The 27,451-nt window shown below is 44.2% G+C and overlaps 1 protein-coding gene across 5 annotated transcripts; it reads right to left on the bottom strand.

Annotated features, from left to right (window-relative positions):
• On the bottom strand, window positions 1–27,392 carry NMNAT1 (nicotinamide nucleotide adenylyltransferase 1). Of its 5 annotated transcripts, XR_008420882.1 has the most exons (7): window positions 27,270–27,392; window positions 26,234–26,355; window positions 8,803–8,973; window positions 6,878–7,061; window positions 3,998–4,140; window positions 811–3,654; window positions 1–557 (listed from the first exon to the last, which is right to left on the bottom strand). XR_008420882.1 is itself a non-coding variant. In XM_019461331.2 (6 exons), the coding sequence occupies exons 3-6, from the start codon at window positions 8,915–8,917 to the stop codon at window positions 3,254–3,256; spliced, it is 843 nt and encodes a 280-aa protein (XP_019316876.1). In that variant the 5' UTR covers window positions 8,918–8,973; window positions 26,234–26,355; window positions 27,270–27,392; the 3' UTR covers window positions 1–3,253. The 5 variants fall into 5 exon arrangements, 4 of the variants coding, with proteins under 4 accessions (XP_019316876.1, XP_019316877.1, XP_053754989.1 ...); XM_019461331.2 differs by having other exon boundaries at window positions 1–3,654; XM_019461332.2 differs by lacking the exon at window positions 27,270–27,392 and adding an exon at window positions 27,033–27,225 and having other exon boundaries at window positions 1–3,654.
• Window positions 27,393–27,451: the final 59 nt, after the last annotated feature.

Genomic DNA, 27,451 nt, shown 5'->3' on the forward strand with positions numbered 1-27,451 from the left:
TATGTTGTATATTCAGCCAGTAAGGGACTTTTATTCATTTGCTGCATTCAAATTATACAAGGTAAGGAGTAAAGGAGCACGACACTTCATAAACACCAGCGTCAAACACAAAAATACCAGCTTCACATATTTCCTAAACTCAAAATTGTTACAAAAGCAAATTAGGAAAAAGGGATGATAGGAAGTACAGTGGCATATTTTCTTCTTCCTCGATGGAAGTCACAACAGTTATTAGTATTTATTCCCCTGTGAAGTGCATTGTTCTAATTTCCATTATCAAAACAGGAAATTCTCCCCTGGAGGTCACCCAAAACTATGTTATGAAGCTGTGGGGTTAGCAGCATTTTTGGTACTAGGACAAAAGGCGAAGCAGGTCGTTCTGTGTACAAAGGTATCGATTCATAAACAGCACAACAACAGGCTTGTTTCACTATTACCAAGTCTCCTGGGAGGCTCCCAAACGCTTTATTTTTATCCAGTGGATCCTGAGGTCAGTATACTCACAGCTGGGCAGGCTGGGCACTTCTAGGTAGGAAGGCACGTTACAAGAGAAGTTTCTACAAAATAAAAGAGAAGTTTCTGGCAATGTAACCTTTCTGCAGTTGGCACCCATACCAGCTGGACTAAGTGTGGTTTTCCAGAAGAAATCGAAGTTTCATTTCGGTAGCTTCATCTATTCTAGGCGGTTATTTTTCAATATTGCTTCAACTCTCAACTCCAGAAAGTCAAGGAGAGGAAGAAATGACCTTCATCTCTGTGGTCTGAGATTCTAACCCACCACTCCTTCAGCAGAGAGAGACTGAACCCTACTGGTGCCAGGCTCTGCACCCCCTCAAGGTCTTTGTGAAGTTGGCCTGTTGGCTTTAGTAAGAATAAGTCAGGGGCGGCTGGATGACTTAGTCGGTTGAGTGTTCAGCTCTTGATTTTGGCGTGGGTTGTGATCCCAGGATTGTGGAACTGATCCCTGCGATGGGCTCCATGCTGAGCGAGGACCTTGGGATTCTCTTTCTCTCCCTCTGCTCCTCTCCTCCACCTTGCCCTCTCTCACTTAAAAAGAAAAGAAAGGAATAAGTAGCGGTAGGGTACGTTGGCCAGCTTTTTCTTTAGGGTTTTATTTTTGGGGGGTGCCCGAGTGGCTCAGTTAGTTAAGCAACCAACTCTTGATTTCAGCTCAGGTCACGATCTCATGGTTCATGAGATCAAGGCTTGCATGGGGCTCTGTGCTGGCAGCGTGTATGTAGGCTGCTTGGGATTCTCTCTCAAAATAAATAAATCAACATTAAAAAAAAAGATGCTATTTTAAATAATCTCTATACCCAACGTGGGGCTCGAACTTACAACCCTGAGGTCAAGAGTCGCACGCTCTACTGACTGCTGAGCCAGCCAGGGACTCTCCCCACCCTCTCTTTTTTTCTTTTAAAGATTTTATTTGTTTGCCAGCTTTAATATTTTCCCTTTTCGAACTGTGGATTCAGATTTGACTGTACAACCACACAGCTGTATTTTTCTTTGGCAGGGTTATTAATCCTTCATCTAGAATGGTGTAGGTATAAAATATAAATTGAAAAAAGGTAAATTATTCTATTTGCATCAGAAAGTGAACTTTTTATCACAGGATAATTTTCATGCAACATGAAACTACTCTATAAAAGCTATTTCTGGTCTTTTTTGCTTTACCAATTGGTAAAATTTCCACAAAATCATAATGCATCAAACTATATATAACAAGCTTGCATTTGTAACATAGAAACTATGACTTCGATTATTATTTGGGAGTTCTACTTTGGTTAAAATCCAGACAAAAGGATGAGAAGAAGTGTAAGAAAGTAGACCCTTTTACTGCTTAAATTCACACATGGCAGGTTCACGGTGGGCCAGAGCAGGAACAGAGGGGCTCTTGAGAAACTCAACAGAGAATTTTAGAGTGAGATCACAGAGTGTTCTTCTGAGATTCTGAGCCAGAAGGACTGCTGAGCTGACTCAGTGAGGCATTTCTCATGTTCTTAAGACCTTCGTTCATCTTTTGATTATTAAGCTGTCAAGAAAGGCTAAGAGCACGGACACTTAATAAAACCCTTAAACAGGATCCCTCGTTCTCCGCGGTCCTCTCTGTTCCAGGTAGCATGATAACATCTCTGAAGTTGTTCCTGCAGAGACGGCAAAAGGGCAGACGGACAGAGCCACGAGAGGCCGTGCTAAGAGAACACACATAATGTACAACCTTTTAATTTACTGCTGATTTTTTACCAAACTTGTAAGATTTAGTTTATGAAACAGGATGCAATTCCCTTCCCCAGACTGTTTCTCTGCCTCTGGTGGGCATCAGAAACACCTGTGCACCTTTCTGACTCTCTGAGGGCCTGGACCTTTCTCCCAGCCTCCAAAGGTAAAGCTCCAGGGAGGTGCGTCTTGGCAGAGCTGAAGTGGCCAATTTCTGACGTGTGCCAGAGAGACTGAATCTTTAGCACGGTTTCTGCCAGGTGTATTCACAACCTGTATCCTGCGTAGCTGAAGATGACCGATCAGTGGTGCATTTTACACGATCACTACTTTAAGAATTGTTTCCTTGGCCCCCTCGGTGAAGAATGCCTAGAAATGGGCACGCATAAAATGTTAATTCCCTTTCTAACTGAAGTTAAGATTTTAAATGGACTCTTGCTTTCCCACTTTGCTCCGCTTATGTGGTAGACCAGAGAGGTCCTTTCTGACTTATTTGTAGTTAGTATAGTTGAATGTCTTCTGGTTTTAGTGCTGCTAATCCCTTGTTTTAAAGATTAAAGGATTTGTACATTCTTTAAAAAAAAAAAAAAAAAAAGACCATCTTGAAAACATCCATTTTGACAATTTCCAATAAAAAGATAGACGTAGGGGCGCCTGGGTGGCTCAGTCAGTTGAGCATCCAATTCCTAATTTGGCTCAGGTCATAATCTCACAGTTCACAGAATCGAACCCTACGTTGGGCTCTGCACTGACAGTGAGGAGCCTGCTTGGGATTCTCTCTCTCCCTCTTTCTCTCTGACCTTCTCCCGCTCGCTCTCTCTCCAAATAAACATGTTTTTTTGTTTTTTTTTTTTAAAAAGCACTACATTTAAAAAAAAAAAAAAAAAAAGACAAACCATATTTTCATCTACTGGTGATTTTTACCAAACTTTTAAAAAGCTTTAGTTTATGAAACAGGATCACGATTCTTCTTCCCGGTCACTAACACCCAGACTCTTTCACATTCCCAACAGACAAGTCCAAAGTGCAGGAGTCACGAGTTAGCTTCTGCAGTGTTTTTCTGCAAGGGAGCCAGGACGACCCCAACATTCCTCTCCTCACTCTCAGGGCTGTACAGGTCATGCTTTTCGATATACTCTCGGACAAGGTCTGGCACCAAGTAGCGAATGCTCTGGCCCCTTCTGAGGGCTCGCCGGATCTTTGTGGAGGAGATGTCATTGGTGATCCATTCATTTACCAGGTGAATGTTGTTCCGGTGTTTCCACAGTGCGTCGGATTCGTAGATGAATTTCTCAGCATCGTTTCCAGCCCGAGTAATACAGATGAGCCCATAGTCTCCTACAATTCGGGTGATATCCTCACTTTTCCACAGATTGGGAACACCGAACGATTCCAATAAATCTGCCCCACACAGCAGCTTTACTTTTGGCACATCTGGGAAGAAGAAAACACAGCTTCAGGGTCTGCGTCGCTAATAACTCCCTGAGTCAAAATGAATGCATCTATGTGTTTTTCTGGCTAGAGGGTTCATAGTTTTGATCCGAATCCGATTCTCAAAAGAGATCTAGGGACTGCAAAAGTTAAGGACCGCTGCAGGAGAAGGAAGTTCAAGGTGCCTTTTCCTTCCTCTCCTTCCCTCCCTCCGGTCCCAAAACTAACAAGGGGCATTTTCCAGGCAGCCAAGCATCCTGAATATGAAATGAAAATACAAAGGGGGCTTGCTCAGCACTACGATCTTATCCACTCCAGTCGGTAAGTCTTGATAAAACATACAGACCTTTTGTTTTTGGCTCTAGCAATTCCTTTTGACTAAAATCTTGTCTTTGTTCAGCCCACTTCCTTTTCCGTCCAGGCCTCTCCAGCCTAGGTGAGTCCTGCTGGTGATCACAGCTACTGGCCTCCAGTTTCTCCTGATAGTGTCTAGAAAACAACAAAGCAGTAGAACATCCTCTTCTCACAACATCCAACCAGAATACTGTCTCTCTGGAGATGGCTCAGAGCCTCTGGCCCGAGGTCCAGGCTGTGTCATATTAAGAACATGTAAACCACAGGTACACCCAAGGCCTATCAGTCAGAATGGATGCTGACCAGCACCCAGTACTTCCGGGTCAGCGTGGAGGCTGGCCAGTAGCGCCCGGGGACTGGCTACCGGGCATAGAAAGTAAGGAGATCCTGGGAACACAGCAGATGGTAGCGATTACTATTCTAAGCTTTATGTGTGTGTCACAATAATAAGAGTTAACATTAGTTATTTATTATGTGCTAAGCACTCCACTAAGTCCTTTGCATGGATCATTTGATGAAATCTTCCCAACATCCCATGCCATAAATATCATTATTGTCATTATTATTCCCATAATGGAGGGAAGCGAAAGCTTAGAGCTGTAACTCCAGCTCTTGGCAGACTCCCTGGGAGGCAGGAGGCATTCAGTAACAACCTGACTGAGTGAATGCTCTGGCTTTTGTAAAGCAACTCTATTGGGGCACCTGGCTGGCTCAGTCGGAAAAGCGACTCTTGATCTTGGAGTTGTGAGTTTGAGCCCCACGCTGGGTGTAGAGATTACTTCAATAAATAAAACTAGGGGTGCCTGGGTGGCTCAGTTGGTTAAGTGTCCGACTTCAGCTCAGGTCATGATCTCACGGTTCGTGGGTTCGAGCCCCACGTCGGGCTCTGTGCTGACAGCTCAGAGCCTGCAGCCTGCTTCGGATTCTGTGTCTCCCTCTCTCTCTGCCCCTCCCCTGCTTGCACCGTCTCTCTCTGTCTCTCAAAAATAAATAAATGTAAAAAAAAAAAAAAAATTTTTTTTAATAAATAAATAAATAAATCTTAAAAAAAAAAAAAAGTAAAGCAACTCTCTTATTGCCAGCATTATATCAGAACTGCTTATTATCCCCATTGAGAGAGAACTCTAATTTGCTCAAGGTCACTTAGCTTATAGGTAGCGGAGCCGGTGCTTGAACCCCAGCAGTCTGCTTCCAGAGCCCACACTCTTGACCCCTGAAGAGTGTGGCTTCACCTAGTAGTGGAGAGCCACAACACCAAGCATAAGGTCCTAGAGAGGACAAGTGCCCGAAGCCTAGAAGGAAGGGACCACCGGCGGGACTCACGGGCAGCCTCGTTCTGGATCGGCAGCAGGATGCCCAGTGCTTTACAACCGTGCGGTTACCCAACATGAGCTACACCTGGGGAGCCAAGTGTGTCCTGTGCCCCTAACTCCCTTCGCTCTTGAGCAGCTGCGTTAATATGTAACGGACAGCAAGGCTGTCAGGGAGGGGGCTGGGTAAGGTCGTGGATGCAGAAGGCTGGTATCTGACAGGAGAGAATTTCTGGCCAGTGAAGAGGGCTGACTTCTCCCTGCCAAGTCTGAAAAGCCGTTCCTCTTGATAAGCTGCTGTGCCAGATAGCCTCTGTTGGCCTGGTGTCCTATCTTCCCCCGGACACACCTCCCAGAGGTTCTCACGTGAGAGAGATTCCGCCGATGGGGTTCACTCACAAGAGAGCTGGAAGGAAGACGGGAGGCACAGGCCATCTTTCTGGGCTGTGGAGCCTGAGAAGCAACCTCTTACGGAGTGAACACAGTGGCCAGATCCTGTATTCCACTGTCCAGTCACCAACTTTAGGAGACTGGGACAGCTTAACAGCCGCATTTGTGGGGATAGGGACAGGAACCGCTTTCTGAATGGCCACCGCAGCTAAAGGAGGTATGACCTTGAAACAAACCCAACTTCCCCTCCTCCAGCCCTCTGACACTTCTGCACGAGCACCTAAATCCCTTTCTGCTTAAAACAATCAGGGTGGTCTCTATTTCCTGTCCAAACCCTAACTGATGTGGTCAGAACCAGAAGGCTCAGAACTCTAAGAACTGACATTAGATGGAAAGGTTTTTCAGAAAGATAACATTAAGTAATAATTAATTAGCTGTTGCTCACTCTAGTTTCTGAATCCTTAGCGGGAAATGTTTCTAAGGTACGAGCACAGCGATCTGGGACAAACCCAGTATGCCATCATGGAAGCAACACCCAAAATCAGGACTGTCCACGACCAGGCACCATGGCTTCTCTTGTTTAAATTACCCGCCTCTCTCTTTTAAAAAATTTTTTTTTAATGTTTATTTTTGAGAGAGAGAGAGAGAGAGAGAGAGAGAGGCAGAGAGAGAGGGAGACGCAGAGTCTGAAGCAGGCTCCAGGCTCTGAGCTGTCAGCAGTGTCTGATGTGGGGCTCGAATCCATGAGCAGTGAGATCATAAAGTCAGATGCTTAACCAACTGAGCCACCCAGGAGCCCCTACCTGCCTCTCTCTTTTAAACTTAAGAAGATTAACGACAACAATGTCTTCTTATGATTTTGCCTTTCTCATTTGGGGCCCCGATAGACCAGGCAGGCTTCTCTGTGGATGCTGTCTCCCACAGAGGTGCAATAGTAACGAGCACGCAAACACCTAACAACACGATGAAGGACATGAAGGCTAAGGAGCCGCCACGCCCCACACCTGAGACGTAACCTTACGAGGGAACAGCGCAGCCCATGAAAACGCCCTCCCCACCCTGGTCACGGTTTGCAAACGTGTTCTGTTCACAGACACGGGCCACACTGACACAAGGCAAAAAGGCCCAGCCCATTCCCGCAGGACTGACAAAGCCGACCTCACCATGAATACCTTAGCACCTTCAAGGTCTCTACCCAGTCCTTCTGAAGACTTTCCCAGGTGTCAACTTCCACCCATTCTGAATTCTTGGTGGCTAATTCTGCCATGATAACTCGGTGGTGGGCAGAGATGAGTCCTTTCTTCTTATACGCATCGCCCACAGGAGAGATGACGCCTTTGATGACCCTGTATTTTCCTGGATAAAGAGTCAGATTTGAAGCGAGGTGTAACAAGTCAGATTTTACACACAGGAAGGATTATCATCACTCTGGTTTTATAACAGAGTCCCGCCCCCTGGGGTTTCAGAAAAGGGATTTAGGTTTTCTTTCTTTCTTTTTCTTTCTTTCTTTCTTTCTTTCTTTCTTTCTTTCTTTCTTTCTTTCTTTCTTTCTTTCCATCCATCCACCCACTCATTTATAAACGAGGTGAAACAGTCATAACATAAAATTCGCCACGTTGACTGCCTTCATTGTACAGCTCAGGGACATCAGGCACATTCACATCTCTGCAGCCATCCGACCATCCGTCTCCAGAACTTTTGCACCTTCTCCAACTGAAACTCTGTTCCCATTCATCACTAATTCCCCACCCCCTACACAATCTAAATTTTGATATTGCCAAATTGCCTCGTAAAAAGCCTTAATCAATTGGTATTGTTCACTTACAGTGTATACGAGAGCCCATTTCTCCTCAACTTCTGATACTTGACATTATCAAGTTTGAACATTTTTGTCCATGTGATGGGCAAACTAGACCTTGTTTTTTATCTTCGTTCCTCAATTATTAGGATTACTGGTGAGTTTAAGCACCCAGGTGTCCATCTATCTATCAGCATATAGCATGATCCTTTACATTACAAATATATTATGTAGGGGAGAAAATCATTTTCCTTGACCCTCCTTGGGTCCCTGGCTGGGTCTAAAAATTAAACTGACAATGGGGCGCCTGGGTGGCTCAGTCAGTTGAGTGTCCGACTTCAGCTCAGGTCATGATCTCACAGTCCATGAGCCTGAGCCCTGCGTCGTGCTCTATGCTGACAGCTCCGAGCCGGGAGCTTGCTTCGGATTCTGTGTCTCCCTCTCTCTCTGTCCCTCCCCTGCTCATGTTGTCTCTGTCTCAAAATAAATAAAAACATTACAAAATAATAAAAAAATAAAAATAAAAATTAAACTGACAAAGAAAAACGGGAAAAAACATAGAAATTTATTTAATAGAAGGCTTATGTTACGTGGTACCTTCGTAAGGAAATAACAGTTAAACCTGGGTATTTTTATGTCAGGCTTGGTGAAGAGCGGACAGTTGTAGAGAAAAATGATAGGGCAAAGAGTTTGAGGTACGTTCACAAAATTCAGGGAAATTTAGCAAGGCCTGTTAGTTTAGATTCTTCTAGGCATTGATTTGCCTTTAGTAATAAGGATGCTCCTTTCCTCCCGGTATAGGGAGGACAGCTCCCACAGGAAGGTTTGTTTGGTTAGTTGGTTGGCGTTTTTTTTTAAGTTTATTTATTTATTTCGAGAGAGCATGAGAATGAGCACAAGCAGGGAAGAGGCAGAGAGAGAGGGGGAAAGAGAGAGAGGGAGAGGGAGAGGGGGGAGGGAGGGAGGGGGGGAGAGAGAGAGAGAGAGAGAGAGAATGAATCCCAAGCAGGCTCCACGCTGTCAGCACAGAGCCCAACGCAGGGCTCGATCCCACAACCCTGAGATCATGACCTGAGCAGAAACCAAGAGTTGGATACTTAACTGACTGAGTCACCCAGGCGCCCCTGATGTGAAGGTTTTTTGAGCTGCTTCCGAGAAGGGTGGGGAGGAGGTCAGAGTGACCTTCCTGTTTCTGCCATTTTTTCAAACTGCTTCAGCTTAAAATGTCCAACGTGACAAAGGGCCATATTTTGGGGTAGTGGCCTGAACCCTATCATTGCTTTTGGCTACTGTTCCTACCTGTTCCGTTCATGTAGTCCTTGGCCAGCTCAAATAGCCTCAGGTGCATGTTGGTGATAGGATTAAAGGAGCCACAAGCAAGAAGAACCACTTCTGTCTTCTCTGAATTCTCCATGCTAAGAATTTGAAGTTGTTGATCTAAATGGAAAACTCGGACACCCTGCTCGTTGTCTGCAAAGGAAAAGAACATACGTTCAGTTATAGGTCTTCAGTGGCCTTTCACATTCCCATTCCAAGTGAATGGATAAAAATATTTGGCTTCGATGACAAGGACAGCCCCATTTCTCCACCCTTCCTTTTCACTGTGAATTTGCAGCTCCTGCCAGAAAGGGATGGAATCTCCTTCCCCCTCTTTGTGACTTGCTTCGGACAAGAGAATGTGGCAGTTAGGACAGTGTGCTAGTTCTGAGCCCAGGCCTTTGAGGTCTGCACACTTCTGCTCTCTTTTGGCCTCCCTCCTCTGCCATGAAAACAAGCCGAGGCCAACCTGCTGGACAGAACACGCGGGAGACAGCTGGTGCCCCCGCTGACAGCCAACCACTGGCTGTGCGGCTGAGGCCATCCTGCACCAGCCAAACCGCAGACGACGTGCTCAGACACACAGCCCAGGTGAGATCAGCTGAGCCTGGCTTACATCAACAAACCCACAAGCTGACCCTAGACTCATAAGCAAAAATGAAACGTGCATGCTGCTGAAGTTTTATGACTGCCCTACTGCGGCTCCAGTTAGCTGATACAATGATGTTATCAACTACCACGTAAACGGAACTCCCTGACAACCTGCCCTTCAAGACAGTAGTCGGCCTCTTAGTCAACATGATCACATTATCACTTTCAGCTCAGGAACAGTTTACAATTCACAAACCTTTTTTCATATTATTCCATTTGATCCTTCTATAACCCTAATGAAGTAATACAACAGATTTAAACTTTTATTAAATGAACTCAGATAGATTCAGAAATTACGAGGCAGCAAAAGGCCCATAATGAAACCCAACAGTCATTGGCCACATCCTGCTCACCAAACCCTCTATGCAGCTCCCTTAAAAGCAAGCACTTTTAACTTTTTCAGCTATTTCTTCTGGTAGATTCTACCATATTTCTATACTATGTGCTTATAATGCTATTTCTAAATTTATCCAAAGTAAACAGTACCTGTTTACTATGATGATCCATGAGGATTAGCTCTCACACACCCTCACTGCCTATTCCCAAACTTCTACATGCATATCTATAGTTTCTAGTCTGTGTTGAAACCCGTCTTCTCCTAGAGTTGTGAAGGCATCGCTTGTAGATTGCAGCGTTAACAGCGATAAACCCAAAGTCACTCCCAATTCTGGATCCTTTGAATGTGACTTACATTTTTCCTCCCCTGAAGCTTGTGAGATCTTCTCTTTGTCCCCAGCGTTCCGAAATTTTACAATGATGTCCTCTAGTGTGACTCTATTTTTCATCTGTTGTGCTGGGCACTGGGCAGACCCTTTCAAACTTGAGGCTCATGAACTTCAGTTCTGGGAAAGGTCCTTGAATGATGACATTCTGCCTTCCGTTTTCTTTGTTCTCTTTGGAAATGGCTATTATTTGGAGCTGAGGCAGCTGGACTGGTCTTCTCATTTTCTTTTCTTTTCCCGCTTTCTAGATATTCTCAACTCCATCCTCCATCTGTTGAGCTGATTTTCAGTTCTGCTAGTATAGCCTTCATTTTAAAGACCTTTGTCCTCTAGGGGCGTCAGGGTAGCTCAGTGGGTTAAGCGTCCAACTCTTGATTTCTGCTCAGGTCGTGATCTCACGGTTTGTGGGGTTGAGACCCGTGTCGGGCTCCGTGCTGACAATATGGGGCCTGCTTGGGATTCTCTTTCTCTCTCTGCCCCTCACCTGCTTGTGCTCTCTCTCTCTCTCAAAATAAATAAATAAACTTAGAGAAAAAAAAAGACCTTTGTCCTCTAAATGTTCCTTTTTATGGTATTCTGTTCTTTCACCAATGCATTCTCTTATCTCTCTACCAACATGAATGATACATTTTCAGTTTCTTTCAACAAGAGCTGATAGGAAGTTCTGAGTGGGTGAGTAGGGCCCATGCATAATGGGCTTCACTGTATGGTAACCTGGCGGTCAGTGTTGCAGGTCTCGCTCCTGGGACCGGCCGGATTCCACAGAACAGTATCCTCCGATCTCCTGTCTGTTATAGCACAACAGTTAAGAACCTATGCTCTGTGGGGCACCTGGCTGGCTCAGTTGGTAGAGCACGCAACTCTTGATCTCCGGGTCACGAGTTCAAGCCCCATGTTGGGCAGAGACATTATTACATTATGGGGGGGGGGGGGGGGGCGGGAAGCAACCTGAAACCAGACTGCCTGCCAACTCTGAAACCAGACTGCCTGCATAGAAATCACCTACATGGGCTGGATGACCTAGGACAACCCGACCTTAACCTAATCTTCCTTTGTCCCGGTTTTCTCAATCTTAAAATAGAGAAAATAACAGTACCTACCTTGTGACCATCATGAGGATTAAGCGAGACAATACACGCAACTGCTTTTGACAAGACATAAACACACTGTGAATGTAGCTACTATTAATGCTGCACATAATGTCGCTATAGTTCAACTCTTTTTAATCTACAAAAACATGAATTTCAAATGGTTCAACCAAACATTATTACTCTATTGACTCTGGTTTTTTTTCCTGAAGGGTTTTTCTCCCGGAACTCATTCTCTAATGTGGACTGAAAGTCTCTAATCCTTTGTACAGCTATCATTCTGAAACCTTTTTCATCTCTCTTCTGAGTCAGATCCCCTATTTCTGAGGCCTGCATCATGTCTTTCTTGGTTTATGTCCTGATTTTTCTAGAATGTATCCTCAAGTAGCTTCATAATAAAAGGTACATGGGAAATAAGTTTGGTTATGTCTTTATCCTTCCTTCAGAGATGAACGGCTTAGCTGAGAAAAAAGCAAGTTGAAATTATTTTCTTTTAAAATTATGAATGCATTTCTTCATTGTCTCCTAGCATACCACACTACTGCTGAAAGTCTAATGCCATTCTGATTCTTTTCCTTTTTTACATACCTTTTTTCTTTTTGGAAGATTTGTAGGATGTTTTCCTTATCCCCAATGCTCTGAATCTGAAATGCCACAATGTTGTGTCTTAGTGGGGGTCTTTTTCATTCATTGTGCTGGGAGTCAGCTGAAGAGGTTCAGAACGTGCCAGTTTGGCATGTGGATTATTTTGAGCAGAAGGTACTGAGAACCCTGCGGGCTCAAGAGAAACTTCTGTCCCTCCCTTAAGAACACAGAAGAATCTAAATTGGAGGTCTTTCTCAGAATAAGGGTTATTAGTGGAGATAAATTTTATCTGAGTGACCCATCTGTATAGCAGGGCAAACGTCTAATTACCAAACATGTTTTTATCGCCCCACAAAGCGCATTACTCTCCTCTGAAAACACAGACCCCCACCCCTTCTGACTTCAGAGTGACATACAGACCTCATGTTGCCTGACTTTGGAATTGCTGTGTCTATGTGGATCCCCCATATGTACACCTGTTACAGTGGTTTTATTCCTCTCAGCCCCCTCATGTCACTCTGATTCTTAGTCCAGCTAGAAAGACTTCTGAGAACACAGGAGTTATTGCTCCCCAACACAGTGAGCCTTCAAATCTCTTAAACTCAAATCACTCAGTTTTGGGTTTTTTGATAAACTGCTTATTAACTATCAAAAAATAGTTTTGTTATTGTAAAATTATAAAAAAAATTTTTTTAAGTTTATTCACTTGAGAGAGTACATACGCACGAATGGGGAGGGACAGAGAGCAAGGGAGTGAAAGAGAATCCCAAGCAGGCTCTGCACTGTCAGCACGGAGCCCCAAGCAGAATTTGAACTCACGAACCGTGAGCTCATGACCTGAGCCGAAACCAAGAGCCGGACGCTTAACTGACGCCACCCAGGCGTCTCTAAAAAATATTCTTATATATCCAAAGTATATTTCAAAAGAATCATTCTGAGAGCTTATAAATATAATTCCAATGATGCCAAATTGCTAGAAGCATGTGGGGAACTTTGGGGGAATTACCTATACAGGCTGGAGTATTTTTCCAATTAATGTAGAAATACAATGAAAGATAACAAACACACAGCTGTATGATACTTTTCAATGGATAAAATGCGTTCACACACCTATCATTCAAGCCTCACCACCAAAAACAAATTTGGCCAAAGTCATTTAGCTTGTTCCAAAAAATAAGCTATTGTTAGATATTTCGTTTTTCTAGTTAATCTTCCACCACTGGACATCTACGTTTTTCTAACTTTTCAGTATTACAAACATCTGAGATCAATAGTGGGTTGAAAATGCGCTGGAAATAGAGGCTGTCATATACCTCGCTGTGCACTTCCAAGACTTCCCAGGGCTCAAACAACCTGTGTCAGGACCACTGATTTATAGCCCAACAATGTCTAGACCCAAGTGCCAGGGTGACCAAGTCACTTTTGCTCAGATTCTATGCTCTCATTGGACAAAGACAGTGAGTGCCAGACCCAGGGCCACTTGATTCCTGATTCCTAGGCTCACTCATCAAAAGAAAAATGGGAGACCTGGGTGGCTCAGTAGGTTGAGCATCTGACTTTTTAAAAAAAAAAATTTTTTTTTACACTTATTTATTTTTGAGAGGCAGAGAGAGACAGCGTGAGCAGGGGAGGGGCAGAGAGAGAGGGACACACAGAATCAGAAGCAGGCTCCAGGCTCCGAGCTGTCAGCACAGAGCCCAACGCGGGGCTCAAACTCACAAACAGTGAGATCGTGACCTGAGCCGAAGTCAGACGCTTAACTGACTGAGCCACCGGGCGTCCCTCACTGACTCTTGATTTCAGCTCAGGTCATGATCTCATGGTTTGAGATCGAGCCCTGAGTTGGGCTCTGTGCTGACAGCATGGAGCCTGCTTGGGATTCTCTCTCTCCTCTCTTTCTTTCAAAAGAAATAAATAAAAAAAGGTGGCGGGGGGTGGGGGGAGGCATTAAACCAGAGCTGTGTAGTTTGGAAATGAGCCCTCCTGGTTGAGGAGGTGAGAAAAGTGCATGTTAACCCCTCAGGCAATGGGAACCTTTGAAGGTTTCTGGGCAACAGAGTTACAACACGGTTCTACACAAACAATGTTTTAGAAAAATAATAAGACATGGGGACTTACAACCTTAATTGATTTTATCAGCTTAACCAAATCACTTAATTACAAGTCTTAAGTTTCCATATCTGTAAAACAGGGATAATGACAACCAATTTCAGTCACCGTGAGGATTAATTCTGAGACTAATACATGGCAACGTGCTTGCATATTCCCTAGAACAGTGCTAAAATAAACGGCAGCTGTTACTTGGGAGGGAAGTGACAACACTGGTGATGGTGATGCTGTGGGATTAACTGGAAGGGGCAAAACAAGACCAGTTACAAGTCATGTGACTGGAGGCCAGTTACAAAGTTATGAGTCCCTCAATTTAAATAGTCAGTGAGTGGGGCGCCTGGGTGGCGCAGTCGGTTAAGCGTCCGACTTCAGCCAGGTCACGATCTCGCGGTCCGTGAGTTCGAGCCCCGCGTCAGGCTCTGGGCTGATGGCTCAGAGCCTGGAGCCTGTTTCCGATTCTGTGTCTCCCTCTCTCTCTGCCCCTCCCCCATTCATCCTCTGTCTCTCTCTGTCCCAAAAATAAATAAACGTTGAAAAAAAAAAAAAATAGTCAGTGAGAATGGAAATAAACATTTATTCAATAAACATTTGAGGCTTTCTCCCAACAAAGCATAGTGGTAGGGGTCACAGGGACACTGCTAATTGTTGATAAGAAATAAAGAGAGAAGGGTCGGTAATGCTCCACACAGCATTTAAAAAAATGAGTTAATTCATAAGAATGATTTAAATGTCCTACCTTTCAATTACCAGCTCAAGGATGATACCAGGGTTCACTTGAGGCTTGTTCCCACCCCTCCCATCCCTACCCCCCAATTCCCATACAGATTATTGGGGTGGTGGTGACTACGACATGCCCGACAGGGCCCACAGGGAAATCAGGGTATCCTGCCAGCTTCTGAGCATGATCAATGAGAGCCTGTCAGTTCCAGCCCCGCCCACCTCAAGTTTCAGACACCACTCCCCACGGGAGATTGAGCTGTGGGCAGGAAGAACAATAAAGCTGTAAGGGGAGGTTTGGGTCCCCAAGGAGCGGTCTGCTGTTCAGGGAAGGACAGAACAAAGAGCTCAGAGCTCCTCCCCAACCTTGGGGATGCACTCAGGTTTCCAGTCTCCCCACCCCCCTCAGGGGAAAGGCTGGGCAAGGGGCTGGAGCAAGCTGATCTCTTAGCTGAAGGAAGCTTTCTCCCTGGTCACATTCACAACCTATCTCAAATATCCGGCTCAGTTCTATTAATTCATCATGAAGACAGACAACTTGAGCTCACACTAGACTCTAGACCTTTAAAACCACTGAAGAATTGAGTTACAGTCACCCTCCACTGTAGCCCAGGGTGTTTAAAAAAACAAGGATCCGTCCCTCTCCAAGGAAAAGTACTTCCTCTGTATCGCTGCAAGGTACCACGATATGTGGGTAGGGAAAGGGGACAAGCTGGTGACAAATGGGAGGAGTAGTTTGGAAGCTCTAACAGGGCCGTTCTGGGTCCTCCTTGCTTTGCTCCAGGTGCTCAAGGACCAGCATCCCCATGATTCACTTCTGTCTGGCCCACACAGCCTACCACCTGCACTGCTGGCTGCCGAGATCATACCGGCTCAGGCTGTAAGTGACCCTCCCCAGCTTGCTATAACAAAAAACTCATTTCTTCCTGAGACAGTCTTGACATTGAACTAAAATTTACTTTCAATTTTTAAATCACATTTTTCTTTTAAAAAACTGAAATATAGCTGACGTATAATACTTTCTTAAATTTTTTTTAAAGTTTATTTATTTTGAAAGAGACAGACACCGTGTGAGAGGCGGAGGGGCAGAGGGAGAGGGAGAGAGAATCCCAAGCAGGCTCAGTGCTGCCAGCACAGAACCCTACAGGGGGCTCGACCCCATGAAACCATGAGACCACAACCTGAGCCAAAACCAAGAGTTGGATGCTTAACTGACCGAGCTACCCAGGCGCCCGGTGACTTTCTCAGGTTTGAAAAATACTGAGATGTAAACATTAATGAAACATTTTGTAAACATTAAGTCAGTTTTTTCAATGTTAACACTGAAAAAGTTAACCATCTTGTAACATTTCAGAATGCTCAATATAATTAAATCTATGTTGACCGAATGTTAATGCGTTGACTTGTCAACTGATTGGAACTTATACCCCTAAAAAGATGCTATTCCTTTCAAAAAGGTCCCATCAAGCCTCTAACCGTATTCTAGTTGTAACAATGTTTCACTGCTTTAAACAGTCTTGGGGTATATTTTGAGACTATTTTTTTTTTAATACTTTCAACCGGGATAAATCTGTGTCTTTGGGTAGATTTAATTTCTACAGATACCCTAAGGTCCCTCAGTGCTAAACCTCATTTATAAAATAATCAAGGTAAATAACAGAGCTTATGATGAAGAAAGAGAACTATCAGTTACTGAGGAAGATCTTATATGCATGGATCTTGTATTATTATTTTCAGATTAAGATATTCTCGTATGCATGGATTTTATATTATCTTACACTATCTTCTGTTGCATGTAAGTACATGTAATTTCAAAAGAATTTCAAAAATGAGCAGAAACAGCAGACTTCACCTGGTTGTGGAAGCTGGGTGGGTCGGCTTACTCTGTTTATTGGTGACACCCCATGAGAACCGGGTGGCAGGAGGCAGCGGCTGGCACAGCACAGGGCCATGGTCAGGACTCTCAGACCCGGCTCCAAACTCTAGCTCTATCACTACTGGGTGTTTGTCCTTGGACGAGACACTTAGTCTTTCTGAGTCTGTTTCCTCACTTATGAAATGGGGAACCAGAGTCCCTATCTCATTGGATCTTGTGCATATTAAATACGAAAGTGAATAAAAATGTTTGACACATTTGTCTACTCATGATGAATGTTAACTTTCACTATTATCTGCGAGTTGTCAAGTCGCAGTAAAGGAACCAAGGTTCTAAAGATCCCTTGGGGACCAGTATCCACAGCACCTGCTACGTAGTAGGAGTTCAGGAAATGGCAGTTCTAATCTTCGTGAAGTTTTATTAGACATAATTGTGCTCAGATGGAATGGATCTCAAGTCATCTTTGTTATGTTTAAAACTTTCTCTCTGTGGTCTAATGTGACACTGTCATGCAACAGAACCTAAATTCGGTTTCTTGAAGCCATTTGATCACTAAAGAAGTAATGTAAAACGTAACTCGCTGTGTCTCACGCAGCCAAGTGACGGTGTTCTTGTTGGGGACCACCGCTCTAGTCCTCCAGCTGTATGTTCTGCTAAGGTAAGTGTTTTCACCCCCACCCCCAGCACAGGGCAGCTCAGCATGTGGGCCTGACCTCTGGAGATGGTTCTGGTGCGCTCTGCCATTCCTGTGATGAGTTTAACTGCAGCCTGACCCATGTTTTTGTCCCTGTTATCAATGGTGGTCACCTGCTTCACCTCTTTGAAAAAGTCAAAAATCTCAATATGAACAGAACAGTTGGGATTTGGGCAGATGGAGTTTTAACACTTCCTTCTTTTAGTACAAGAAGCTGTTAGATGGGAGACAACGAGGGCACCAATGTTTCCACTTATGGATTCCCTAGAGCCCAGTCTCAACAGCCTAGCATGAGCTAACGTCTGCAGGGCCGAGGGCGACATAGATATACGTGACCAGATTATGACTTGATACCTTATTTCAGATTCTATGTTGGACATTAGTCTTGCGGAAAAGGTCAGTCAGCTAATAACTCTGTCACTGGACAAATGAAATAAATGCAACCCGATACATTCAGAATAAAAAACTGCAGCTCTAAACATGTGGAAAGTCTGAAATAATCTGAAAACCGAGAATCCACAAAAGGGACAAAACAGAAATGGGAACCGTGACACTCCCTGGAATTAGCCTGATTCAAATTTTCCAACTTAGGTCCTAGGAGTTTTGTGTGCAGTTAGACCAACTTCCTTACTCCAGAAGGCCAGAATTCCCACAAACTATCTTCTTGATATTTTCCACCGAAATATCAAGTTAACATGAATTAGAAAGACAGTAAACATTATTTGTCCACCGATCAGAAATATTAACAACTCTCAATATTACTAGTAGGCTATTTAGCAGCGTTAATTTGCAGTTAAAAGGGAGTTGCCTGGAACCAAATGAACCCAGGGCCAGAAGTAAGATTAGAATTCAAGGGTTAGTGCCTTCTGGTATCGTGCTTACAGGGCGAATTTCTTCCAATAATTGATAAATTAACGTATGACCCCGTGTATTGATTTTAGACCCAGATCTTCCCGATACTGCGGGCAACCTCTCCTTACCAACCTGGTTGGTAATATCATCTTCACTTTCTTCACAATTGGTAAGTGTACACTCATCAAGCACTTATTACGTGCCTACTGTCTGTCAGACACCGCTGAGACAAAAATGGGGAAGACGGGACTTCCTGCTCTTCAGGAGCTCACAGACTGAAACTTAAGAAACAAATTCACGTTTAAAATTCAGGTGAAGGAAATTTTTAAAGTTCCTTAGTAACCTTCTGGGGAAGGTTGTCCTTCCGGTGGTCCTAACCTTTGAGTATGAAACCGAATTAAGTTAAATGCAAACATTTTGTGTTGGTGTTATAAAATTCTTTAGCTATAAAAATTACTAGATTCATTTACTCATTTAATAAACGGTTACTGAACTGGAGACGATACCGTGTAGAAGAACACTGACCTCAACAACTTGAAATAAAAAAGTAATAGAGAAGCAGTGGACACTGAAATGTGGAGTTTTAGGAATGTCTTAATACATTTCGATTATCTTTGCCTGTGTGTGTGCTTAGAAGACTGATGTGTAATTTTTTTTTTTAACACGTATTTATTTTTGAGACCGAGACAGAGCATCAACGGGGGAGGGTCGGAGAGAGAGGGAGACACAGAATCTGAAACAGGCTCCAGGCTCTGAGCAGTCAGCACAGAGCCCGATGCGGGGCTCGAACTCACGGACCGTGAGATCGTGACCTGAGCCGAAGTCAGACGCTTAACCGACTGAGCCACCCAGGCGCCCCAAGTGATGTGTAATTTAAATAAAAACTATGCCTACATTTTTTTAAAGATTTTTATCCATTTAAATAATCTCTAGATCCAATATGGGTCTCGAACTCACAACCCCGAGATCAAGAGTTGCATGATCCATTGACTGAGCCAGCCAGGCATTGTCCCTAAACTTTAATGAAAAAATCGTTACCGAAGGCCTCGGGCACTGCTCTAACTGCTCTAGAGTCTTCCACTGAATCGCAGCTCCACAAGAGGCGACGACACAGGTAATGGTGGCAAGAACTGGCTTTGGAGACAGAGGGAGGCCAGTTGAAATATTCACTCCACGACAAGTTACTTAACCTCTCTGAGCTCCCCCCACCTCATTTATAACCCGGAGATAAATTACCTGCTTCGTTTTGCTAAGGCTTAAATGAGATAACAGGAATCATTAAACAAAACAGTCATAGTTCCTATTACCAACACCACCAATATTAAGAACAGAACCTATATTAAAGGAAAACCTTAGCCTGGCTGGGTTTTGAGCATGAGTCCCACAGGAGGGAAGCGAGGAAACATACACTGTTTAGGCGTGCATTCAAGAATGTATTCCTGTGGGCCGCCTGGGTGGCTCAGTCAGTTTAGCGTCAGACTCCTGATTTCCACCCAGGTCATGACTCACGGTAAGGGAGTTCGAGCCCTGCAAACGGCTCTGCACTGATAATGCGGAGCCTGCTGGCGATTCTCCCTCTTTCTCTGCCCTCCCCCACTCACAATTTCTCTCTCTCTCTCAAAATAAATAAACTTAAAAAAAAAAAAGAATGTATTTCAGAGATAATTAAACCTAGTAAATCGATGCTGCTCTGATGTCCTTTTAGGTTTTACTGTGCTGTTTACGCAGATGGAGCCCGTCCCACAGGCACTCAAGAGAATGTTTGCTGTATTTGGTGTGGGATCCTTCAGTGAAGGAGTCTATACCGTGGTGTTAACAGTTCTGGCAACTGACTGTGTATGTTTTTAAGTACTGAATTTCTAAAGGCTCATCTTAATCTGAAAGCTTGGCTGTACATAATACACCATTAGTCTTCAATATTTTCTACTCACAGTAAAAACAGACGTATGTAGAGACAGAATTCTTAATTAGACACGTGCCACAGTTAAAACATTTCACCAGGGAAAGTTTAAAAATTCCAGGAGAGGGGCGCTTGGGTGGTTCAGCTGGTTAAGCGTCTGACTTTGGCTCAGGTCATGATCTCATGGTTCCTGAGTTCGAGCCCCGCATCAGGCTCTGTGCTGACATCTCAAGAGCCTGGAGTCTGCATCAGATTCTGTCTCCATCTCTCTCTGTCCATCTCTCTCTCTCTCTCTCTCTCTCTCTCTCTCTCTCGGCCCCTCCCCTGCTTATGTTCTGTTTCTCTCTCAAAAATAAGCAAACGCTAAAAAATAAATAAATAAATAAAAATTCCAGGAGAGATTTTTCTTTTTGCGGATAAATTCTACTGTATTAGACTAAAAAGAAAAAAAAAAGTTGAGCTACCGCTGAAGAGTGGAGCGGTTGGACTGCATTTTGCAAAGTATGCAGCAAGCCTTCCATCTCCTGCTAAGCTGGGGCCATTGTTGAAATCCTTTCGGCAAAAACACTGTAAATAGGGGTTCCAGTTAAAAGACAAGTATTCAGGGGCGCCTGGGTGGCTCGGTTGGTTAAGCGGCCGACCTCGGCTCAGGTCATGATCTCGCAGTTCGTGAGTTCGAGCCCCACGTGAGGCTCTGTGCTGACAGCTCAGAGCCTGGAGCCTGTTTCGGATTCTGTGTCTCCCTCTCTCTGACCCTCCCCCGTTCATGCTCTGTCTCTGTCTCAAAAATAAATAAACGTTAAAAAAAAAAACTTTAAAAAAAAATTTAAAAAAAAAATAAAAAACAAGTATTCCTCACGGTGCTTTTCTCCTCCCAAATCCAGGAAAAAACGACCCCTGAACTTTACTACTTGTCTGTGCTGCTGTCGGTGGGCAGCTTGGTTTCCACAGGTGAGCAAAACTTCCCGAGCAACCTGTCCTTGTCAAAGGCTTAGCAGTCCTTCAAGGCAGTAAATGCTCAGGCAGGGCTGTCCTGCTGTAAGAGACGCCCGGTTCCTCCTAAAGCCAGAGCTCCAAGAAGCACAGGAATTAGAAAAGCAAAGTAAAGAGGAAGCACAGAGGGTCGGAATGGCAAATAAAACGCCATCCTTTTCATGTGCTTTCCACTCCGTTTAATGAGATCCCCTTCTTCATCCCGCAGTACTTTTCTCGGGCCTGGGGCTGACCTGGCTGGGCAGTGGGACCTGTGCACGACCAGGCGCTACATCAACGGTCTGATGTTGGCATTTGAGGCCTGCTGGTCTCCCGCCTCCCACGGAGGTCGTCGGCAGGCCAGGCCTGTCTCGGCAGCCCCGCCACCTGACAGCTGCCCGCGAACAGGTCAGCTCCTACCCTGCTACTCCTGAGTGAAGTGGTCGGCTGACGTCACAGCTAAGACATCAGGAAGCGCATCAGAACCAGCCATCTGAAAGAAAGCTGTCTTTAAGTATTAATTAGTACGGACAATGGATAAAAAGGAACAGTTCAACCCAAATCACCAGATTGACACCACGACCAAATTCGCCCCAGATAAGGACGTTCTTTCAAGATCATTACTCTCTCTGAATCTCCCTTTTTATTTCATGAAAATATTGTCATCAGCTGGATAGCTGCTATAGAAATAAGCACTGAAAAGGAAGAAGGAAAATGTGAATCTTAGCAATGAGCAAAGGTTTAGTTTCAGGCACCTGGCTAGCTCAGTCCGTTAAGCATCTGACTTCGGCTCAGGTCATGATCTCACAGTGTGTCAGGTGGAGTCCCACATCGGGTGAGCTCGAGCCCCACTTCGGGTGAACATGAGCCCTGCTTCAGGTGAGCCCCGCTTCTCTCTCCCTCTAGCTCTCTCTCTCTCTGCCCCTCACTCGCTTGCGAGCACTCTCAAAAAAAAAAAAAACAAAAAAAACCTAAAAACCTCACAAAGGTTTGGTTTCAAAAAACAGTGATTTACATTGTGTATTTGAACAATTTATTGTTCTTTAAAAACGTAGTGGGAAATTTTAGAATAAAACTAACCACAATCTCCTCCCCACGGGTTACAAAAATCTTCTGCATCACAACAGTCGATTGTTGTCTAGAGAAAATAGCCAATTGACCTACATGATGGTTTTTGTCTTCTTGCTTTTTCTGTGTGTATTCATAGATTCTAGAGTTTCTTAGTAGGAGCTAGTTAATCACAGATGCTCTCCACATCTTTAGGAAGTAGACACAACTCTATTTCTTGAGGAAAAGAACTATCTATTGGTAGGAGGATCAAATTCAATATAAACATCTCCCAGCACATCTATGACAGGCACAGACCTTCACAAGTGGGAATGACTGTTTCCACCTGTTTCTCTATTCAGGTGGCCCCTGCTGGAGGCGAAGTTACCTAACACACTATCCATCCAACATGCTGACATTTCTGAGTGCTTTCCAAATTCCAAACCTAGTGTTGAAACTTAGGAATTAGAAACTTGATGGGGGCGCCTGACTGGCTTAGTCTGTAGAGCATGCAACTCCCAATCTCCAGGTTGTGAATTCGAGCCCCACATTAAGCGTAGAGATTACTTTAAAAAACAAAAAATACAAAAAAACTCTCCAAATTCTCAGGCGCCTGGCTGGTTCAGTTGGTAGAGCATGCGACTCTGCATCTTGGGGTTGTGAGTTCAAGCCCAACATTGGGTGTAGAGCTTACTTAAAAAAAATAAATAAATAAAACAAACTAACAAACATATATACCTCAGAAACAAACCAAATATGTATGTTTACTAACTGGAATTTAAATAAAAACTTGGAGGAAAAAAAGAAACCTGAGTAACCCATACATTAACCATGAAAGCCCCTGAAATAATTCTTACTATGATTGACACAAACTTTTTAAAAGTAACACAACCTAGGAGCGCCTGGGTGACTCAGTTGGTTAAGCATCCGACTTCAGCTCAGGTCATGATCTCACCGTTCGAGCCCCTCATCAGGCTCTGTGCTGACAGCTGGGAGCCTGGAACCTGCTTCAGATTCTGTGTCTTCCTCGCTCTCTGCCCCTCTCCCATTCGAGCTCCCTTCCTCTCTCTCTCACAAAAATAGACATGAAAAAAATTTTTAAGTAACATAAACTTTTATGTTCTCCTGACTTCATTAACCAAATATTAACATATCAGATAAACATCAATATATCTCAAATATTTGTATTGGAATTTCCTTTTTTTTTTTTTTTTGATCTGTCTTATCCCACCCCCCAAACCTGATCTACCTGAAAACTTCAGGTAATGACAACTCCAACCTTCCAGTTGCTAAGACCAAGTACTCTAAACCATCCTTAATGCCTTTTTGCCCCTCACACCCCATTGGGAAATCCTAATGGCTCCATCTTCAAAATATATTCAGAATCCAATTATTTTTCACTATTTGGAACATTTAAGTTTATTTATTTTGAGAGACACAGAGAGAGCATGAGTGGGGGAGGGGCAGAGAGAGAGAGGGAGAGTGAGAATCCCAAGCAGGCTCCTCATGATCAGTGCACAGAGCCCAACATGGGGCTCGAACTCACAAAACCATGAGATCATCACCTGAGCTGAAATCAAGAGGCAGACGCTTAACTGAGCCACCCAGGTGCCCCACTGTTGGGAAAATTTTAACTGTTTCTAAATGCAAGAGGCTGCTTAAGACCAAGGCTGCTTGGTATTCTTTCTTTCCTTCCTTCCTTCAAGTTTTTATTAATTTCAGTAATCTCTACACCCAACATGGGGCTCGAACTCACAAATAAGAGCCATGTGCTCTTCTGAGACAGCCAGGTGCCCCTATTTCTGTATCTTGAAGTTACACAACATTCCTAACTTCAGAAAGTAAAATCACGTTTCTTTTTTTTTTTTTTAATGTTTATTTTTAAGAGACAGAGAACGGGTGGGGGAGGAACAGAGAGAGGGAGTCACAGAATCTGAAGCAGGCTCCAGGCTCTGAGCTGTCAGCAGGCAGGGCTGAAACCCACAAACCGTGAGATCACAACCTGGGCTGAAGTCGGATGCCCAACCAACTGAGCCACCCAGGAGCCCCAAAATCACATTTCTTAACTGATAAACATAACTCGAAGCATAATTTAAAACAGTATTTTAACTAACCCGTAACGTATAAAACTGAATTTTCATTTACTTTAATGGTTTTGTTACCCCCAAAACCAAACCTGGTTTCATGAGAGTTAATTTCATTAAGAAACATTTATTTTATGCTACTAATACCATATGAAATATAAATTATGCTCTTTCCGATATGAGTAAAATTTATGAAATATTCTGAAACTGTGCTACCTTTTAGCTGCTGCACAGTTTAGACAACCACCTCACAGACTAAGGAAATTCTCTATGACCTATGTTGGCTGAGAAGCGAAGTGTCTTCTGTTGAGCACCTATTTTTATGGGGAATGCTTTGTTTTGGGGTTCTTAATCTGGAGCCTGGCTTCAGGAATATAACATCCCTGAATGTATAAGCAAAATGTAGGGTATGTGTACATATGAGCAGCTTTCTGGGAGGATGTCAAGGGAAGTTTGAGAAGCTAAAAATAAGTATTAGGGGCACCTGGCTGGGTCAGTCGGGGGAGCATGCAACTCTTGGTCTTGGGGTCATGAGTTTGAGCCCCATGTTGGATGTAAAGATTACTTAAATAAACTTTAACAATAAATAAATAAATAAATAAATAAATAAATAAATAAATACGGTAAGCACTAAACTCATTAAATTTAGTATATAAGAAAATACCAGGGGTGCCTGGCTGGTTCAGTCAGTAGAGTGTGCAACTTTAAAAAAAAATTTTTTTTAATGTTTATTAATAACATTAATAAATTAATTAATGAGAGAGACAGAGCATGAGCAGGGAACAGGCAGAAAGAGAGGGAGACACAGAATCCAAAGCAGGCTCCAGGCTCTGAGCTGTCAGCACAGAGCCCAACACAGGGCTCGAACCCACAAACCGTGAGATCATGACCTGAGCTGAAGTCAGACCCTTAACTGACTGAACCACCCAGGCCCCCCTAGAGTGTGCAACTCTTGATCCTAGGGTTATGGGTTTGAACCCCACATTGGGTGTAGAGCTTGCATTAAAAAAAAAAAAAAAAAAGTAAAAAACCCCTTGATTTTGACATCTATCATTGCTCATTTAAAGTTAAAGAAAAAAACAAACAAACTGGGGCACCTAGGTGGCTGAGTTCGTTGAGCAGCCAACTTTGGCTCAGGTCATGATCTCATGGTTTGTGGGTTCAAGCCCTGCATCAGGCTCTGTGCTGACAGCTCAGAGCCTGGAGTCTTCAGATTCCCTGTCTCCCTCTCTCTCTGCCCCTCCCCCGCTCTGTCTGTCTGTCTCTCTGTCTCTTTCTCTAAGATTTAAAAAACAAAATTCATGCTCTTAACTATGCCACAAAATTGACCACAGTACAAGCTATCTCCTGGTAGACGTTTAAAAGAGGTCCACATGTTCAGAGAGCCTTTGGCTCATGTACTTCGTGTTAAGCCACTCGAGTTTCACCTGCCCCAGCATTTTTCCTACCTAGTTGGAGCAAACCATCCTCTCTGGGCTCCCATCCCAAGTCCAAGTTAAAATGTCCTAAACTCCTGCAGCTGCCAAGTAGTATTTCCCAGTTATGACTCCCAACTCTGAGGTTATTTCCCCCAATGCTCTCTCTGATAACTACCAACCTAACATCTTTTTCTTTTTTTTTTTTACAATTTCTTCTCTTCCCTCCCCACCCCCCTCCAAAACCTGGATTCTATTTTTGTTTGACAACTGGGACCCAAACCAAGTTCTCTTACTTATGCTCTAGGAACGTTTTTCATTATCCATTAGCTCTAAACAAGAACCCAAAGAACACCGTCAGCACAGAAGTGCTAAGTCAAATCAAGTCACCGAGAAAGAGAGCAGGTAAGCACAGTGCACGATCAGGGGAGGCCCTTCCTCCACAGCTACCGCCACCACTTATACTCAGACCGACACAGATGCCTGAACAGAACACCCTATCATCATCATCACCATCAAAATTAGGGGAAGTACACAATGAGCAAATGTTTATTTAGCAAGTTCCTCAATCTGGGAAACAAAGAATATTTTTCAGTTTTGTTTTGTTTGGCACTGATCCTATTTGTCTCCAAGAGCTCCGCGTCACTCAACGCACGTATCGAAAATCAGAGATAATTGCATTAAGGTAAACCGTCACTTACTTTCACAAAGGAAATTCTGTGAACCTGAAGCGTTTTTGCAAGGTAGGTTATGGGAACCATTCAAACTGCGTCAACAGTCTTCAGTTGGGCTGGAACAGTGATTTCACATCCAAATTGTAACGCTGAAAAGCAATTTATGGTAATAAGTAGGAAATTCTACAATTAGAACTGGCAGAAGTAATTCATTCTGGTAGGATTCTATGGTAACCTCTGTTTGGCGTGGCTGGAAGAGCTTTAAAGACAACACCCTTGGGGGAGGGGGGGACCTGGAGGGCTCAGTCGGTTAAGCCATCGTCTCTTGATTTAGTAGAGGTCATAATCCCACAGTTCCGTTCCCAAGATCGAGCCCCAAATCAGGCTCCGCGCTGACGGCATGGAGCCTGCTTGGGATTCTCTCGCACGCTCTCTCAAAAAAATAAATTAATTTTTTAAAAAACTCAAAGTTTTAAAGGCAACACCTCTGCAACAATTTTGCCGTCAACCCTGATGTGGTCTTGGGGACCACGGACTCAAGGAGAAGGGCTGGGAACACCAGAAAATGGTTTCCGCCCAGTTTTCTCAGTAACTTTTAACTTGTTGCCCAAAAGCGAGTAGTGTCCTCAAGGAACGTGTCAATCCGCTTCTGGGAAGATGGGTGTCGCCTTTACACGTGGAAAAGGGATTTCGGAGGAAACAGAAGTCCTCCAGAATGGAGAACTTTCTCCTCCGCCCTCCACCCACCTCCGCCAAACACAAGAAGCCTCTAGAAAAGGACTGATTGATTGACTGACTTTACTTACTTTTACTCGCTTATTTTTACCTGTTCAGAGGGGGCCAGAGGAAAACTTAGCGAGTCTTTTGGTTCCACGTTAAGATGGAAAGAATGAAGGGGCAAGACTCCTTGCCCCAAGCTTGAATGTGACCTTGCCTCGAGGACCGCTATATCTGCCCCTCAAAGGCCCCGCCGTCTTGAACTCCCCTCGGCGTGCGACAAAAAGAGTCCCGGGCTGCCTCCCCTAAAGCCTGGTTTCTCAAGGGCTCCGGCCAGGGGGCTTACCACGCACGTCCTCAGGGTCGACCGGCCCGAATCCTCCCGGAGAGAACCCGCAGCCCGGACGCCAGAAAGGGAAACACCCGCGCCCGCATCCTCATTGGCTCCTGGGGGCCGGAAGTGTATGCGTCTGGCGGAAGTGCTCCTACTGCGAGCGTCCGCCAGGTCCGGACCCTCAGGTAGGCGGG

This window comes from Panthera pardus, unplaced genomic scaffold (assembly GCF_024362965.1).
Source record: "Panthera pardus isolate Hobbes unplaced genomic scaffold, ASM2436296v1 HiC_scaffold_11, whole genome shotgun sequence".
NCBI lineage: Eukaryota > Metazoa > Chordata > Mammalia > Carnivora > Felidae > Panthera > Panthera pardus.